Source organism: Schistocerca americana, chromosome 2 (assembly GCF_021461395.2).
Source record: "Schistocerca americana isolate TAMUIC-IGC-003095 chromosome 2, iqSchAmer2.1, whole genome shotgun sequence".
NCBI classification, from domain to species: domain Eukaryota; kingdom Metazoa; phylum Arthropoda; class Insecta; order Orthoptera; family Acrididae; genus Schistocerca; species Schistocerca americana.
The window spans coordinates 23,391,306-23,410,947 of NC_060120.1; the positions used below are offsets into that span (position 1 = coordinate 23,391,306).

Here is a 19,642-nt window from a genome sequence, read left to right on the forward strand (position 1 = left end):
ATCTCGGATTACTGGTCAATGGACCACCCTGTTGATTACGGACGGTTGACGCATGTTTCGCGGCTACCATGTTATAACATCCTAGACACGGACCGTGAGCACCCACCTCTTGCTCTCGGAACATAAAGCGCTTCTGCGAACGGGCCTCTGGAAGTGCGACGGAGACGCCGGCTGCGAAGAGCGCGCTCGTCCCTTCCCTTTGGCGCGCGCGCGTGTCAACCTCTCGCGTTGCTCACAAGGCGGCGAGTCTGCCCTGGCGGCGCAATTTAGAAGCAGAGTCCCGCGGGAGCAGGGCGGCCGTCAAAAGAAGTCTTAGCGCGCCGCCAGCGTCTTGTTTACTCTGCCCGGCAACCAGATCTGACAAAGACGGCGGGCCGGCACCTGCTCAGACGCGCAGGTGTTTTGCCAAAATCTGCTTCCGGCGGCGCGCTGCCGCGTTTGCTCTCCAAACATGTTTCCCCTGGAGAGGTATGGCAAAATAAACGTTTAAAAATCTGTTGCGTTGTGTTTACCGTCTAGAACGCTCTGTGTGCTTGTTTGTGTACGCTCGGTGCACGCACAGGGATTTCCACACCATATGAAAATAGCGGTTTGTGCACTGTTATTGTTATTCCTGTTTCTTCTTTTCTTTCGCAACAGGTGACCACGTTTATTATTTGTAACCCACAATATACGCCTCGCAACTTCTTAGTTTTGTGGTAGAGCTCCAGAATACCCATAGAACCGTTGAGGTGATGCACATAATACTACTTCTCCCTCTATTTCAGTGTCTTTGGTACTGGGTGTTAATTTTTTCAGTTTCCAATAAAAAATGAAAACAAAAAATTATTTTGTAGTGATAAGCACAAAGAAGAGTATGTTTGTAATTTACTGCTGGAAAACAGTTCACTTTTAATTGTAACAGTATATAGATCCCCACTAGGAAATTTTGGATTATTTATGACGAAACTGGATTCCTTACTGTGCTGCCTGTCAGACATCAGCAAGCAGTTAAGAGTCTGTGGTGACTTCAGCGTAGATTTTCTAAAGGATTCTGAAAAGAAAAATGATCTGGAAACCTTATTTGGATCCTGCAATATGCTCTCAGTAGTTAACTTTCCAACACGGGTGGATAAAGACAGTAGGTCCACAATTGATAATGTTTTCTTTGATGAGGCACTAAACGAGAAAACAACTGTTTACACAGTAACAAATGCTCTCTCTGATCATGATGCACAGTTACTCACGATAAATGGCATAGTGCCTCATAGTGTGGAGACATTTCAGTGGAAGTCAGAATCATAAATGACAACAAAAATGGCACTGTGCACTATGGGACTTAAGTGCTGAGGTTATCAGTCCCCTAGAACTTAGAACTACTTAAACCTAACTTACCTAAGGACATCACACACATCCATGCCCGAGGCAGGATTCGAACCTGCGACCGTAGCGGTCACGCGGTTCCACACTGTAGCGCCTTGAGCCGCTCGGCCACAGCGGCCGGCTTAATGACAAAAGAGCAAACGTTTTTAAAAGTAGTTTATATGAAGCCTGGGATGAAACTTACAAAGAACCAAATGCCAATATAAAATTTAATCTATTCCATGATAAATTCATATCAGTATTTGAAAATAAGCTTTCCGCATAAGGTAACCAGAAGAGACATTAAACAGCCATGTAAATAACTGTGGATCACTAAGGGGATTAAAGTATCTTGTGAAAGGAGAAGGGAAATGTATCTTTTGGCAAGAACAATTAGAGGCCCTGCAGTCTGTAGAAAATGCAACAGGTCATCTAAGAGACTGCTTACACCAGGATTTGTCGTCCTCCGCTGGAGTATGTTCAAATGTGTGAAATCTTATGGGACTTAACTGCTAAGGTCATCAGTCCCTAAGCTTATACATTACTTAACCTAAATTATCCTAAGGACAAACACACACACCCATGTCCAAGGGAGGACTCGAACCTCCGACGGGACCAGCCGCACAGTCCATGACTGCAGTGCCCTAGACCGCTTGGCTAATCCCGCGCTGCTGCTGGAGTATACTAGATGGGATTGATGGAGGACATCGAAAAAAGTTGAAAGAAGGGCAGCCTGTTTCCTGTTTTTGCTGAGTGGGTGAGAGAGTGTCACGAAATTAAATGCGAGTTGGGATGGGAATCATTAAAACAAAGGCATTTTCATTTGCGACGAGATATTTTCATGAAATTTCAATCACCAACTTTCTCCCCCGAATGCGAAAACATTTTTAATGTCGCCCACCTACATAGGGAGAAATGATCATGATAATGAAATTAGAGAAATCGGAGACCGTACAGAAGAATTTAAGCGTCCATTTTTTCCATCCGGTTCTAGAGAGTGGAAAGGTAGAGAAATATTCTGAAGGAGATTCGAAGAAAAATGTGCCAGGCACTTAAGTATGAACTGCAGTGCAGTCATATAAATGTAGATGTTACTGTGGTATGGCCTTTTCGAAAAAAATGATTATAGCAGGTGTCCGAAGAATGTATCGAAGTGAAATCCAGAGGGAAAAAGAAAACGAGGTCGACCACTTAGCGAATGAATGACAGACGTGAAGGAAGCTATGGACTCCAGGAATCTGCAACAGAGGTATTGGGAAACTATGCAGGCTAAGATGCGAAACAGCATTGGCTGTAAATAGCTCGCATATAAATGCGACACTTAACTTTAAGTGATTTCTGGAAATGTGTTAATGACCGTAATACCGAACAGCCCGGGTGTTGAGGTACGCTTAGATAGTACGGTAGAGCCTGCTCCAACTGCACGAACAACGTTCTCGTAGAGTATATGACCATACATTGCGAACTGATTGTAGCGGGACCTTACAAAAGTCGCACTGACAATCATACGTTTGCCTTTAGTACTACAATGATGATTTATTCTGCATACAGAATTTTCACGTAGTTTTTGGAAGTATCCCTCCCATATTTGCTAGAATAACTGTATAAGTTAAAGTTGTGATCCTCTATGTCGGGATCTATTCTGTTCTGACTGCGTATCACTTTCATTTCTCGTTCAAAGAAAAGAAATGAAAGATAATCTCTTATGTTGTAGGTACGGGCATGTCTTTCAGTCAAAGATTCTTAAAGTAATTATTTCTTAATGTGTTCAGTTATTATGTAGCGCTCATTGACTAATAAAATAAAGCATCTGCCTCACTAATTTATGTGTAGCGTTTGATACTAACCTCTTCCTTTCTGTTTCAGAATATTCTGGACAAATTCAATCCTGGTGCTCGGCAACTGATAACGGCGGGGAAGGCTTATCTAAAAGCTCTCCATGGTGAGTAGCTGCATATTTTATGCAAGACGAGGCAACTGCGCAGCAATATTTTGAGCTGAGTGTCCGAAAACTTGGGAAGCAGGCAGTATTTCATTACCGCCGCTATTAATAATTTACGGAGAAGTAAAGAAATCGCAAGATTTAAGGAGATAACCAAAAGTTTCTGACAAGAGTTCATCTGACATGCAGCACGCCGTTTTCCGAGATATGCGACCATTAAAGCAGTTCATCCTCGAGATACTGCGGGATAAGATTATAAATTAAAAAGGATTAAAGTAATAAGAGTGCCAAAGGCAAGTAAAAAACTTCTAGTATTGAAATGAATTTGCTATAGAATTTAAATTTTGCGCATAGCAGACATTAAGTACTTTTATATTTGTGACTGCAGATGTATCTTCGACACACAAAAATAATAACAGCTCAGCAATAGAATCGGTGCGGTACAACGGTAGCACAGGTATACAGTCACTGATTGGACCCGTGATCGACAATTCAGTAGTATTCCATGTACAGTGAGACTAGTAGGTTTACTGTTTCGAAATGTTTACGAGTAAAGTCAGTGAAAAGCACAGAATGATATACTGAGTTCCAACCGAGTGAGAAGCGAATATAGCTGTTGCCAATCTGTGGCGTATGGTTTATAGGAAGTCTGCTGCGAAGGGTGTGGCACATATGACAAGTCTCGTGCATATTAAGTTGCAGAAGCGCCCTTCAGAGCTGAGTGGATTCTATAGTCCTTCTGCGTTTCTGACGAACTCCAATGCGTACAAGAAGCATTGACATGCTTCCTAGCTATACCTCTGTACTCGTGCAGTTGCATACAGCTTTGTTGGTAGACAGTATACTAGGTATTCAGTAATAGGTTGGTGTCTCTTCAGTTGACAATGGTGATTTCCAATCGCTATTTTAATAACACTATAAATTCTGATGTATTCTAGACAATAAAAAAAAAAACACTAAAATAATTTTTATTTAAAACTTTAAACCCATGCCAAATAAAGGAATAACATATACATTTACAAAGAGTGTAGATTTATTTTGAATAACAGAAATTCGATGCACAAGGATGTTGTCTCATTACACGGTCCAGGGACTCTAAGCTCCGCTGATAACCAAGCTTTCGTCAATGCCGATGAGAAACACATGCAGTCTACACTGAATATGCTTTACCATAGACCATCAACTATTTACAGCTCAAGTGGATAATTATCTGATTTTACTACGAAACTCAGTTATGGATGCCCTTCCTATCAAATTTTATGCCTTACAAGTTTCAAAATTTCCCTCTTGAGTCACGATCTAGATCGAAAAAAAAATTATTGTCCATGAGATAACTATGGATGAAATGTGTCATTTCCAGCGTCATGAGAACGATGCAGCTTAGCACTTATGTAAGATGAATCTTCATCCATGTAAAAGTTGTAAACTAGCAAGAAATCATCTACATCTACATGGATACTCTGCAAATCACGTTTAAGTGCCTGGCAGAAATCATATAGGGAAATTAAAAAAAATATAAAAAAAACCACATTCATTCCTTGCCTTCCCTACGTTGTTATATAGTCTGATTTCCAGAGAACAAATATTTCAATTAAATATAAACGTCTGAAGTTATGGGCCTCAGCTCCCTAAAACTTGAAAAAGAGCAGGTATAATAAGGATAGATGCAGATCTAGGCTACATCTTCCTCCATATCCCACAAAACCAATCTGAAATGCATGACAGAGGGTACTTCCTATTGTGAAAGAAATTATGGTTTCTTCTCCCCCCACCTAGGTTAGGTACACTGGAAGAATGCCACTTGAAATACAGCTGTGCAGAGACTATAACCAGTCTAATCTCGTCTTTGCGGTCCCGTATGGACCTACACAACAATGGTTCTTAAAATCTTTAAGTTCATTCTTGTAGAATAATTGTCGCTTAGCTTCAGGCATCTGCCATTGTAGTACGTCAGCATTTCCTTGATGCTCTTCAGTGAAAAAAAAAATGCTAACCTGTGATCATTCGTGCTGTCACTTTTGTATGCATTCAGTATCGCCTCTTACTCTGTCACTGTGTCACACATTCGGCCAATATTATACGATGACTAGCACGAGCAAGCAATCGACTTTGTAGACTGTAATGCAACCAGCATCCCAAAAATGAACCTGCTCCCTGCTTTACCTACGATCGAGCCTACGTGATCATTCTATTTCAGTTACACAAAACATTATATGCAAATACACTTCTTGATAAAGAAGAGTGGAGCACCCAGAAGACCTGGCGGGTTGACAGTCTTACTTTGTACATCGGCGGTAATGTAAACGATTGGAGTTGCAATTCTCTGTGACAGGTAGAACGGCTATCGTAGTGCATCGGTGTTGATCATTTTAATGTTGTTACCAGACCTGGCAGGGCATGTATAGGGCGTGAACTGTGTCGCATGTAAAGTGATCATTGTGAAGGACGGTCCGGTACACAGTTTTAATCTGCCAGGAAGTTTCACCCTTCAAATTAATATTACATATTTCCATGACTACCCATCCAAGGTATCGTCATGGTGCCTACTCCGTACCAAGAAATGCTAAATACAGTGACAAGTTTCGTTTGATACTCCTTATTATCGTACTTTCGTTAATAGGTGTTGGTCCATGTACTTTTCTGATGCGAAAAAGTGATGCTGTATCCATACTAGGGTCTTATTCCGTGGCCTGGAGGATGCCGTGTAAGGAAAGTGTGCTCTAGGTGTTGCAAGATCGAAGTTTTTACAGGGTGTTTCAAAAATGACCGGTATATTTGAAACAGCAATAAAAACTAAACGAGCAGCGATAGAAATACACCGTTTGTTGCAATATGCTTGGGACAACAGTACATTCTCAGGCAGACAAACTTTCGAAATTATAGTAGTTACAATTTTCAACAACAGATGGCGCTGCAAGTGATGTGAAAGATATAGAAGACAACGCAGTCTGTGGGTGCGCTATTCTGTACGTCGTCTTTCTGCTGTAAGCGTGTGCTGTTCACAACGTGCAAGTGTGCTGTGGACAACATGGTTTATTCCTTAGAACAGAGGATTTTTCTGGTGTTGGAATTCCACCGCCTAGAACACAGTGTTGTTGCAACAAGACGAAGTTTTCAACGGAGGTTTAATGTAACCAAAGGACCGAAAAGCGATACAATAAAGGATCTGTTTGAAAAATTTCAACGGACTGGGAACGTGACGGATGAACGTGCTGGAAAGGTAGGGCGACCGCGTACGGCAACCACAGAAGGCAACGCGCAGCTAGTGCAGCAGGTGATCCAACAGCGGCCTCGGGTTTCCGTTCGCCGTGTTGCAGCTGCGGTCCAAATGACGCCAACGTCCACGTATCGTCTCATGCGCCAGAGTTTACACCTCTATCCATACAAAATTCAAACGCGGCAACCCCTCAGCGCTGCTACCATTGCTGCACGAGAGACATTCGCTAACGATATGGTGCATAGGATTGATGACGGCGATATGCATGTGGGCAGCATTTGGTTTACTGATGAAGCTTATTTTTACCTGGACGGCTTCGTCAACAAACAGAACTGGCGCATATGGTGAACCGAAAAGCCCCATGTTGCAGTCCCATCGTCCCAGCATCCTCAAAAAGTACTAGTCTGGGCCGCCATTTCTTCCAAAGGAATCATTGGCCCATTTTTCAGATCCGAAACGATTACTGCATCACGCTATCTGGACATTCTTCGTGAATTTGTGGCGGTACAAACTGCCTTAGACGACACTGCGAACACCTCGTGGTTTATGCAAGATGGTGCCCAGCCACATCGTACGGCCGACGTCTTTAATTTCCTGAATGAATATATCGATGATCGTGTGATTGCTTTGGGCTATCCGAAACATACAGGAGGCGGCGTGGATTGGCCTCGCTATTTGCCAGACATGAACCCCTGTGACTTCTTTCTGTGGGGACACTTGAAAGACCAGGTGTACCGCCAGAATCCAGAAACAATTGAACAGCTGAAGCAGTACACCTCATCTGCATGTGAAGCCATTCCGCCAGACACGTTGTCAAAGGTTTCGGGTAATTTCATTCAGAGACTACGCCATATTATTGCTACGCATGGTGGATATGTGGAAAATATCGTTCTATAGTGTTTCCCAGACCGCAGCGCCATCTGTTGTTGAAAATTGTAACTACTGTAATTTCGAAAGTTTGTCTGCCCGAAAATGTATTGTTGTCCCAAGCATATTGCAACAAACGGTGTATTTCTATCGCTGCTCGTTTAGTTTTTATTGCCGTTTCAAATATACCGGTCATTTTTGAAACACCCTGTAAATTCATGCTCGGTGCACTTAAGGGGAAGAAACTGAACGGTAGGAAAACACTAATTCTATGAGTGTAGGAGATACACATCGAAAAAAGAGAATTTTTCGCTGCAAACATTCAGGAAGCACATACGATAAGACTGAAGGAGAACGGTAGGAAGAGTAGGTCATCCTCACTCACTGTACGGTTAGCTATCCAAAAGAAGTAGAATTAGAGGTAGAAGAGGAAGAAGACAGCCACTAATAAAAATAATATCCAGTAATTATATACGTCACCTTTGAATTCTCATTTCAAATAATTCAGTCTTTTTGGAATGATGCTGCCTACGACTTGTCGGCTAGCAGCAAACATTCTGAACCCTTCCGCAGTAACAAACGACGTCGGCATTCGTGATAAACTACCCGGCGATGCTGACTGGAAGAGAGGAGGGAAGAGGCCCGGCTGCAGAAACGAGTCCGACTGAGTCAGCGCCAGGTCAGCGGAAATGGCCCCAAAAAACGAGCGCCGCCGGACTTTCGCAGCAGGTGGCAAGACTCAGAGGCAGATCCCAGTGCTACCGGAAAACAACGTCCCACGTGGATGCCTAGTCTGATGGAGGGGCAGGAGCAGTGGCAGGAACCAAGCGGCGTGAACCGTGCACCGGTTATCTGATGTAAACCTCAGGGCTGCTTTCTAACGATTCTGAAAGCTGAAGGAGCACAGAACTGTGACAGCTATAGCAGAATCAGCTTTACATTTCAGACATGCAAGCTGCTGAACAGAATAACACACAGAGTAGAAAATAAAATCTCAGATCTTTTATGTGACAGTAAGTATGGTGTTAGGAAAGGTATTTTGAAACGGCTTTCACTAATAGGTAGACTGATTTACAATGAAGGATAATGTATATAGAATGAAATTTTCACTCTACAGCGGAGTGTGCGCTGATATGAAACTTCCTGGCAAATTAAAACTGTGTGCCGGACCGAGACTCGAACTCCGGACCTTTGCCTTTCGCGGGCAAGTGCTCTACCGACTGAGCTACCCGAGCACGACTCACACCCCTTCCTCACAGCTTTAATTCCGCAGTACCTCGTCTCCTACCTTGCTAGAGTAATGATAATTGAATGGACACCCTAGCTGCAAACAGGCGTTGATGTACTTCATTGGGGACATGTTGAAAATGTGTGCCCAGACCGGGACTCGAACCCGGGATCTCCTGTTTGCAGCTAGGGTGTCCATTTAATTATCATTTCATTTCTAGCAAAGCTGCATGGTCATCCACGGTAACTGTTTTTTCGGGAACAGATACTATCGTCATATATAGTTAAAATATGGCTTCCCGACCATTGGCCTTCTTGTGCGAACGCACACGCTATGCCCGAACTCGTACGGGGCTTGGTAGATTAATCTGCCACGAGTAATGAGTATGATGGGCAAACATCTATTAGGCGCACTACGAATGTAGTGGTGTGGACATGTTGGGAATGTGGATCTCACGGGGAGCGTGAAAGGGATAAGTCCCTGCAGACGCACTATCCTCTGTGCCCACGGTGGCTCAGATGGATAGAGCGTCTGCCATGTAAGCAGGAGATCCCGGGTTCGAGTCCCGGTCTGGGCACACACTTTCAACATGTCCCCAATGAAGTACATCAACGCCTGTTTGCAGCTAGGGTGTCCATTTAATTATCATTTCATTTCTAGCAAAGCTGCATGGTCATCCACGGTAACTGTTCTTTCGGGAACAGATACTACCGTCATATATACTTCCTAGAGTACTTGCCCGCGAAAGGCAAAGGTCCCGAGTTCGAGTCTCGGTCCGGCACACAGTTTTAATTTGCCAGGAAGTTTCAAGGTTAATGTAGTTCACTATTTTTTACAAACAAGTCGTACAGCCGTGGATACTTAGTAATACCTGTTGTGAAGGCGAGTCCAGTAGCATGTTTTGTTCTTTGAAACTTGTAGTGTCTTTTTTTGGAAACCTTGTATGTTGATACAACCTCTTTGAAGAGGAACGATCGAGGTGTGAGTAGAGGAAAGAGCAATGAGATTGTAGTGGGATATTGTTCTTTAAGGTGGAAGGGCTTCAAGTTGCTTCACGGAATGAAGATTCAGAAAGACATATTTTCTGGCAGAGACGACAGAAATAGAAAATATTGTTATTTAATGTAGCATAGTTAAATATTTAAGTATTATGCTGGTTCTTGAAAACATTCAACAACCTAGATTGCATAAAATATTTCTTTATTTAAGACGACCGGTTCCGACAGACTTTGCTGCCATCTTCAGGTCTTAAAAACTTTTTTTATTGTGGAACGTTTTTATTTTACGTTGATCCTTACGCCAAGGTGTTTATCCACTTGACAGTTCGGCGTGTTGTTCAACGTAAAATGAAGATGTTTCGTAACAAAAAGATTTTTAAGACCTCAAGGTGACAGCATAGTCTGTCGTAACTGGTTGTCTTATTTAAAGAAATATGTTACGCGATCTAGGGTGTTGAATGTTTTTCAGCAAGTAAAACAGATTGTTCCTTCAGTACTCTCAAAATGAGAAAATTCAATTTATTCTGGTGTAAAGAATATTATTTTTAAGTAAAATATCTTATTGACATTTGGGTTCGACTCCTCACATAACGTAGTCATGCAATTTGCTAGTAACGAAGAGATATATCTGGGATCGTTCACACGAAACTTTACAAGTGCGACGTTCCACCTTCTTTTCTACTTTTTCACATTAGTTGCACGTCACTCCACAGTCATTCAGATTCACACAGTGGCTGAGAAGTCGTTTTAATTCCGAGCTGCAAATATTCTGCAAGATTTCATTCTACTAACTTTCTGCAAGATTTTAATGGCTGTGGACAAATGTCGGTTTCAGTATCGACTTTGGAAAACATAATTACGATATTGGCCTTTCACTGTTCCTCTACGTAAACATCTGGCTTCAGCCTTCACCTTTCTGCAGAAACTGAATGCGTTGAAATTCCGGTTGAGTTGCAGCATAAATCATGTCACTAGTGAAGGACCTTCCTTCTTTTTTAAAAAATAAAAACGAAAAAAAAAACATCAATGTCTGTGTCTATCCAGAAGATTACTTCTCTCTTTCTATGTGTATTTCCCTTCAGAGTTAAATGGTGCGCCGAGAAATGAGTAGTGATGTGACGTGAAAAAGTGATCATAATCTATATTTCTCATTATTTGTGCGCTAAAACAGAGTTAAACTGCAGTACGTTACAACAACATTCTGTCAGACTCGATTTAATTGTGGCTTTCATCATCATTTTCCATCAAACAGCCGTTACAACATATAGCGTAATGTGTAGAAATTGTATTTAAAACGTTTTCGTTAGTACTTTGTATAATGATTTGGATACTATCACACAAAATTTATGTGGTGTGGGCTTTGCATGTTCTGCATGCAGTACTCAAACAGTATATTGTCGGTAGTATTATTACATCAAAAGAAATAAATTAATGACGTCAGTTTGAGATCTGTAACGCAAACAAAAATGCGAGTACAATTAGTTAAGAACAGAAAATTCGTTAAATTCGAAGGAGGTATAAACTGCTATTGACAAGTGTACAACGAAAAAAAAATCACGTATGTCTTGTTTGATAAGATTTCAGCTTCTGTAGTGAGACTTATCACAAAATGCCTGAAAAAATTCATTATCTCATATACATTGGCAAAATTAGTTAGATTGGATACACTTGCCTTCATTACTCTAAAGAATATTTTGATATGCACTGTCAGCTTAATTTAGACGTGCGTCTGTACAGTTACCTCATCCGTTTCTGTTCATTATACGACGTGGACAGTGCAACAGTTCATTTGCTCATGAGTATATAGATCTATCTTTATGGTAAGCAAGATAAGTAGGTGTCATTAGCATTGTGTTTCAAACAATAGTGAGCAGTAACAACCTTCTCATTAAAGCCAAGGTCGGGGTTCTTTGATTAGCGTTAATTTTTTATTCTGTTCAGTAATAAAGACGACATTCAACTTTCATAAGAGAGTGGAATATACAGGACTTTCTGCAATCTATGTGGCAAATTATATGTAGGTCAGGTAGGGCTATAACTACTAAACTGAACATGAAAGAATTTTAAGACTGAAAAAGAAAGATTCCACGCGCTGAACATACTGTCAATGAATATTATTATTATGATACTAAGTGTGATATTTTCCATAGAGGAACCGACACTAAAGAAGCACAGTGAGTTGATTTTTTTCTCACGGTTAGGTGACATGCTTTTTATAACTGTTCCACACCACATTCCGTACGCTCTTCCTCCCCCTTCCCCCCCCCCCTGCTGCCCCCTCCCCCTCTTTTTTCCGGTCTGTTCATCACATTTACCGTTTTTTTCTAATAACGTAGCAGTCTGCGCCACAACTCACTTGTAGAACGTTTCCAACCTATACATTCCTATAATTTTTATCTTTTAATATAGAGTAATATAAGATTTATTTGTTCAGAACGTTTCTTGTGGATTTCATTATGCTTGTGTTTTTGTATCGATGCGTAGTTATAAAACGTCGCATGTCTTGGAAAAAAGAATCGTCGTACATTTATACAAAGTGGAGAATGGCGAAGGAAAGGAAAAGGGATTATTGGGAATTCGTGACGTACAGACGCACGGGCGAAAGTTGAAAATCTGTGCTGGACTGGGACGTCAACCCGGATTCTACACAGAGTACGCGAAAGAACTTGCCCCCCTTCTAACAGCCGTGTACCGCAAGTCTCTAGAGGAACGGAAGGTTCCAAATGATTGGAAAAGAGCACAGGTAGTCCCAGTCTTCAAGAAGGGTCGTCGAGCAGATGCGCAAAACTATAGACCTATATCTCTGACGTCGATCTGTTGTAGAATTTTAGAACAAGTTTTTTGCTCGAGTATCATGTCGTTTTTGGAAACCCAGAATCTACTATGTAGGAATCAACATGGATTCCGGAAACAGCGTTCGTGTGAGACCCAACTCGCTTTATTTGTTCATGAGACCCAGAAAATATTAGATACAGGCTCCTAGGTAAATGCCACTTTCCTTGACTTCCGGAAGGCGTTCGATACAGTTTCGCACTGTCGCCCGATAAACAAAGTAAGAGCCTACGGAATATCGGACCAGCTGTGTGGCTGGAATGAAGAGTTTTTAGCAAAGAGAACAGACGTTAAAGTAACCTCTGGCGTGCCACAGGGGAGTGTTATGGGACCATTGCTTTTCACAATATATATAAATGACCTAGTAGATAGTGTCGGAAGTCCCATTTAGCTTTTCGCGGATGATACTGTAGTATACAGAGAAGTTGCAGCATTAGAAAATTGTAGCGAAATGCAGGAAGATCTGCAGCGGATAGGCACTTGGTGCAGCGAGTGGCAACTGACCCTTAACATAGACAAATGTAATGTATTGCGAATACATAGAAAGAAGGATCCTTTATTGTATGATTATATGATAGCGGAACAAACACTGGTAGCAGTTACTTCTGTAAAATATCTGGGAGTATGCGTGCGGAACGATTTAAGTGGAATGATCATATAAAATTAATTGTTGGTAAGGCGGGTACCAGGTTGAGATTCATTGGGAGAGTGCTTAGAAAATGTAGTCCATCAACAAAGGAGGTGGCTTACAAAACACTCGTTCGACCTATACTTGAGTATTGCTCATCAGCGTGGGATCCGTACCAGATCGGGTTGACGGAGGAGATAGAGAAGATCCAAAGAAGAGCGGCGCGTTTCGTCACAGGGTTGTTTGGTAACCGTGATAGCGTTACGGAGATGTTTAACAAACTCAAGTGGCAGACTCTGCAAGAGAGGCGCTCTGCATCGCGGTGTAGCTTGCTCGCCAGGTTTCGAGAGGGTGCGTTTCTGGATGAGGTATCGAATATATTGCTTCCCCCTACTTATACCTCCCGAGGAGACCACGAATGTAAAATTAAAGAGATTAGAGCGCGCACGGAGGCTTTCAGACAGTCGTTCTTCCCGCGAACCATACGCAACTGGAACGGGAAAGGGAGGTAATGGCAGTGGCACGTAAAGTGCCCTCCGCCACACGCAGTTGGGTGGCTTGCGGAGTATAAATGTAGATGTAGATGTAGATTTACCGCTTCTCATGAGCGGTTGCCTCAGCCGCTTCGGCCATCAGGACACGGTCCCTAACTGACTCAAATGTCCGACTTATCGCACGCTGGAACGCAGCATCCTTCGTTCATTAATCCCCTACTCACTAATTATTAATTCCCGTAAGACTTTGGACAATATCAGTGCATCCGCACTGGAACAACCGTCAAGGAGTCGTCGCGCACGTTATAAAAATGCTTATATTTGAGTGGTGGTGTTATGTCGGACATGTCAGACAGACTCGTCATGACGCTGCTGGTGCATACCCTTACACGAAACAGAGAATGGGGAAAGAAAGGGGTCACCGCTCAAATATGTATGAATCTTTGTTCAGGTGTGAACTCTCGCTGGTGTTGTGTTAACTGTCAGTTTAGTATTAAGGTATCTGAAGACGGCCTGGAAAGCCGAAAGCAGCCCATAACGAGCTATTAAATAAGTGCTACTGTCGAATCAGGCTAGATTCCATGCGGAAACCGTACTGGTGACATTGAACGCTTTAGGATTGTCGTGGACCATCGAACCGATGTGTTTAAGTTTTTAACACCATCGTAATTTTGATAGTAAGAAAGACCAAGTTAGATTAAATGAAACACAGAGTCCGACTATGCCCACAAATCAGGAACGAAAGGAGCGAGTACTGGTAATCAATAATGATATTATCCCTCAGAATTTTACAAAATGCGTTACACTATGCTATCTGTGATAATGATTTTGTCAGGGACAACCATAGGCATTCTCGTTTCACGTGGCAAATGATGATACCCTGTAAAAACATGTTATAATACTGGAGGTATGAATTAAAAAACGCCTTCAGTCACAACTTTCCGTGTTTTATTAAAAACCAGAATCTATGTTAAATGAACAAATAGATTTCGCTGGCCTTAGTTATTTCAGCAGTTTTAAAGACCTATTTTAAAGTCAATTGTTCCATAGTTATATCTTTAGCACTACGAATAAATTCATCTTTGACAACACCATGTACAGAAGCATCTGTGAAGTGAGCAAATGTGGCTCTTGAATGAAGTGACGTGTACGAAAACAACGGAGAGAAGAATGTTTGCTCGCGCTAAAACGTTAAAAAAGATTTTCTTGGATTATGTGGTAAGTGTACACTGTTTATCTTTTCCACAGTTTCGCACATATTTTTCGTGTTCGACTTACGAAATTCATAACCTAACATTAAACCTTTTCGTGACAGGAATATCCATTTCACCTCATTCAAGAGAGGAAATAAAACGTGTATTAAGGGGGGTAGGACGTCAAACGGGCAGTCTTGGAGCAGAAGAGACACCACAGGACATTTTAATTTCGACTGTGTATAGTTTTACGGACAAGAAGAGAATAGAATCTTTCGAAATGTGGTGCTACAGAAGAATGCTGAAGATTAGATGGGTAGATCACATAACTAATGAGGAACTGTTGAATAGGATTGGCGAGAAGAGAAGTTTGTGGCACAACTTGACTAGAAGAAGGGATCGGTTGGTAGGACATATTCTGAGGCATCAAGGGATCACCAATTTAGTATTGGAGGGCAGCGTGGAGGGTAAAAATCGTAGAGGGAGACCAAGAGATGAATACACCAAGCAGATTCAGAAGGATGTAGGTTGCAGTAGGTATTGGGAGATGAAGAAGCTTGCGCAGGATAGAGTAGCATGGAGAGCTACATCAAACCAGTCTCAGGACTGAAGACCACAACAACAACAACATACTTTTAGGAATAAATTCATAAAACTTTGTCAGCATGACCAGGAAGGATTCAGGATTCACAACCATAGCAGTGGAAGTTCAAAAAAATAAGAAAATAATTTTTTTTACATGTGAAAGTTCATCATTTTTTCACTTCTGTTGTTTGCGTTTGTTGCTATAGGTACACGTTTCTTCATAATTTAAGAGAGATTCTTCGATGAATTTTGCACAGAATACAAAACATACTTACAGGTGTATGAAACTCTAGAAATTATGTAATTTATGAAAAAATGAATGTGCTGTTACGTTTTAAACTTCATGTTTAGAAACAAAAGTCATATTTTGTAGTTAATAATCGCAATTTTTACCACAGTTTTTAATAGATTCGGAAAGTTATAGAGTTTCATACACCTGTAAGTATGGTTTGTATGCTGCGCAAAATTCATCGAAGAATCTCCCTTACGTATGGAGAAAAGTGTACCTATAGCAACAAATGCAGCCAATGGTAAGTGAAAAAAAGGTGAAATACAAATGTAAAAAAGTAAATTATTTTCTTATATTTTTGAACTTTCACCATTATAAGTGTAAACTCCTGAATCCCTTCTGGTCATCCTGTCAAAGGTTTATGAATTTATTTTTAAAAGTATAGACAGTTGAGATTAAAAATTCCTGTGGTGTCTCTTCTGCTCCAAGTCGTCCCGTTTGATGTCCTACCCCCCCCCCCCCTCCCTCCCCTAAGACAGATTACACCTGATGATGGACCCACAGGGTCCGAAATGCATCGTGTATTTAATAAAACAAGAAAAGTTGTGACTGAAGGTGTTTTTTAATTCATACCTCCAGTGTATTGAATAGTCACGTTTGAAGCTGCAAAATATGGATTAAAAAGGTCATTATAACCAGAGCGCCTTGAAATGTTTACGCAGTTACCTCGTTTCGTCTACGAAAATATCTCAAGCAGGGGACAGGAGAATAAGAGTAAACACCTGCCGTAAACGTCTTCATTGTAATGACAGAATAAAATTAACTCTGTCGTTATTTACGTACGTGTGTAAGCACATTAAAAAGGCGTATGAGCAACGTGCTTGATGGCGTTTCCTCGTGCGTGCCGCGCCGGCGTGGAGAAAGCGTCTCTGGCCACGCTACCTGCCGCTGGCGGCGCGGAAAGCTATCAGTCACGTATTATCCGCTAATTCCCTTATCAGGTTTTTTCGGGGTCGGGTTCGCCGGCAGCCAATAGGGGTGTGCCCGTCTATATTTCAGCCGCCGGCCACGCTTCGCCGCCCAATTACGACCCCAGCACCGGCAGCCGCAGGCACCGCCGCCCACACGTCGCCCACGCGCCGAACCTTATCGCGGCCAGCCGCCCCGATCCATCATCCGGGGTAAACACAGACAGTCAACGCACCCCAAATAACACCCCGCCGCCACTTTACTGCCTTCTTTCCCCATTATCTTGCCACGTCTACTTTATATTTTTTGTGGTTACACAGCCATTACCAGCAGTATAAACCAGACAACTGTGAAAATTATTTCCTTTCTCTCTGGCTTTCCGTTTCTTCTCTTGTTTATCATCCCAAACCTTACTGGGATATATGGTGAGGACTTACCTTTCCTCATTTTCTCTTTCACGGCCTACATCAACTTTCTTTTTATGATTGTGCCTCTGCGATTATATTTACATTTACCCGTAAGCTACCAGCGAACGGGACACGCCACTGAGCGTGCAAGGTACAGAAACTCTCTCCAGCATGATACTGGGCGCTCGGGAACGGTCCAGTTTGTAAACACGTTGTGTGTACCGCGACTTGAGTATATGCATCGGCAGCGCTCTCCAGCGGCAGTTGGCAGCTATAGGTGATTCTCACGAGATATGCTGGTGCATAAGTTCATGGAATTTTCCGATAAGTTCAATAAACACAACAGATACTAATAATAGAGACTTTAGTCGTCAATAACATAATCTCCTTCACTGTTTACAACAGTCCGCCAATGCTGCGGTAACTTTTCGAATCCGCGACTGCAGAAATCACATGATCTTGAGGCGAGCCACGTTTGGAGGGTACTTTCATCCAGGAAGGAAGTTCCTTGAAGGTTGTTAGATAGACAGCGCAAAGGTGAAAACCTGCGGGCGCTAGACCATTTGAATAAGGTGGGTGCGGAATGACTTCTCAACCCAGTCTAGCAAAACGATACATGTTGTTATCGTGGAGTTGCAACACTTCACGCAATCTTCTTGGTTCGTGTTCTTGGACTGCGTCTGCAAGGTGTCTCAGTTGATGAGAATAAATGCCAGCGGCGACGGTTAAACCTCGGCGAAACAGTTAGAAGCACACCACACCGTCGTTGTCCCACCAGATGCATGTGCTCAGTTCGTTGTACGGGGAGTTGCTGCTTTGTTTGGGCTCAACCATTCCTTTCTTTTCCTTATGTTAGCATGAAAACAGTATTACTCTTCACCGGTACCTATACAGACGAGGAATGGTCGGCGCTGCTCACTATGTAAGGTGCCAGGACATGGGCACTTACACGTTAGCTTACCAACATTAGTATTAATAATAGAAGGGACTGGCAAGGGCATCACATCATGACTCTATTGAATTATGATAAATATGAGGCACTCTCTAGCAGTACTCGTTGAAATGGCTCTGAGCACTATGGGACTTAACATCTGGGGTCATCAGTCCCCTAGAACGTAGAACTACTTAAACCTAACTAACCTAAGGACATCACACACATCCATGCCCGAAGCAGAATTCGAACCTGCGACCGTAGCAGTCGCGCGGTTCCGGACTGAGCGCCTAGAACCGCTCGGCCACCGCGCCGGCCGAGCAGTACTCCCTGCATGTCTGCAAGATTGAGCTACTAACTTAAAGCGTTGGTGAAAAACGTCGGAAGTTGAGAATTGTGGAATGTACAGTCTGCACATGGCCGTAGCTCTCCGTGCCGCCGTGGGCGGCAGGTAGCGGTCACCGGAAACGTGGGACAATACGGAGCTTTTGGGGGTAGCCCAGCATCCGGAGCCACATGTGCTGGGCAACACGTGGCGAAGACGGGAATTTCGTTTGCCTAGGGGCGTTATGACCTACTCGATCATTGGGTAGATCTCAGTGGAGGGATTTCGGCGATGATAGAGCGTTCGACTTTGGCCGAAACTGAGTATTCTTCCTCCGCGTTTTCGTACGCGTGGGAGACGAGAGAACTGTGGAGGGACTTCGCCTTCAGCCATCGAGCGGTACGGACTTGCAGACGGCGTCTTGGCCATCGTCTTCGAAGGGAGATATACGGTCTGTACCGCAGCATTGCACCAACGCGTGTTCCGTGCTGAGTTCTGCGGTTAGAGCTCTTTGTGTGCTCAGAAGCGAGATTTTCACCAACGCCTAACCACTTCCAACAACTTACTTAATATTCTCGATCTAGAAGTTACCCCCGCGAGGTGCCAAGTATTTATCAACGCAGCTGCCGGTAATAGGGGCGCGTAATTGCAAATTGTTAATGTGCCATTCTCAGGAGTGTGTGGGTGGACAAAGAGATTCACATTTTTTTGTAAATTTTGTCAGTTGTGGGGAGTATCAAATTAAAATGCGAATATTACGATCGAATTATCGACTTCATTGTAGCTAGCATTTACCCTTTCCCAGTAAGCTTTACATGTATTCTAGTCACTGCACAGCTTGTCCAGACGCGAAGGAAAGAAGGTTTGCAGTCTTCTATGTCAGCGACGGACAGATAAGCTTACAACTATCCATTTGATGACGAGCAAGCAGGGATGGACATATGGGCACCTACTGATTTTTGTGATTTTGACTTAGAGCATGTGGTACCCATACGCCCGATTTTTCAGCCTTCCTCATTGCATGATGGTGGAATGATCACAGTTCATCACATTTGATAGTTCTCAAGTACACTGATATTGAACATTGCTCATTAACGCGTTAAAAGGTTCAAGCCCGAAAGTCTTCCTGAGAGTAGAGAGTCACCAATGTCGAAGCGATCCGCCTTAAAATGAGAAACCATCTTCTTGCTGTGCTATGTCCATTGGCACTATCCCCATACACGACGGAAATGAATGTAGCTGCCTCCGCTGCTGCCAACCCTCTACTGAACACAAACAGAGAACGTGTCGGAAGTGTTACTATTTCTCCACTTGGCACTCCATGTTCTATCGTCTGCAGCCCCACTCAGTACTTCCATATGACAAAATGATGATGCGTAAACTCAAATAGCAACACAAAAAATGGCTCTGAGCACTATGGGACTCAACTGCCGTGGTCATCAGTCCCCTAGAACTT

At 42.7% G+C, this 19,642-nt stretch overlaps 1 protein-coding gene and 1 non-coding gene across 2 annotated transcripts in view; both read left to right on the forward strand.

The window, feature by feature from the left end:
* LOC124589421 (brain-specific angiogenesis inhibitor 1-associated protein 2-like) overlaps positions 1-19,642 on the forward strand; it is a 546,580-nt gene that overhangs the window by 333,891 nt on the left and 193,047 nt on the right. The window contains exon 2 of the mRNA XM_047131552.1: positions 3,208-3,283. Within this exon, the coding sequence (XP_046987508.1) occupies positions 3,208-3,283 (76 nt within the window). The remainder of the gene's footprint in view (positions 1-3,207; positions 3,284-19,642) is intronic.
* On the forward strand, positions 9,098-9,172 carry Trnat-ugu. The gene has a single exon. It is a non-coding gene; the product is annotated as a tRNA-Thr (tRNA).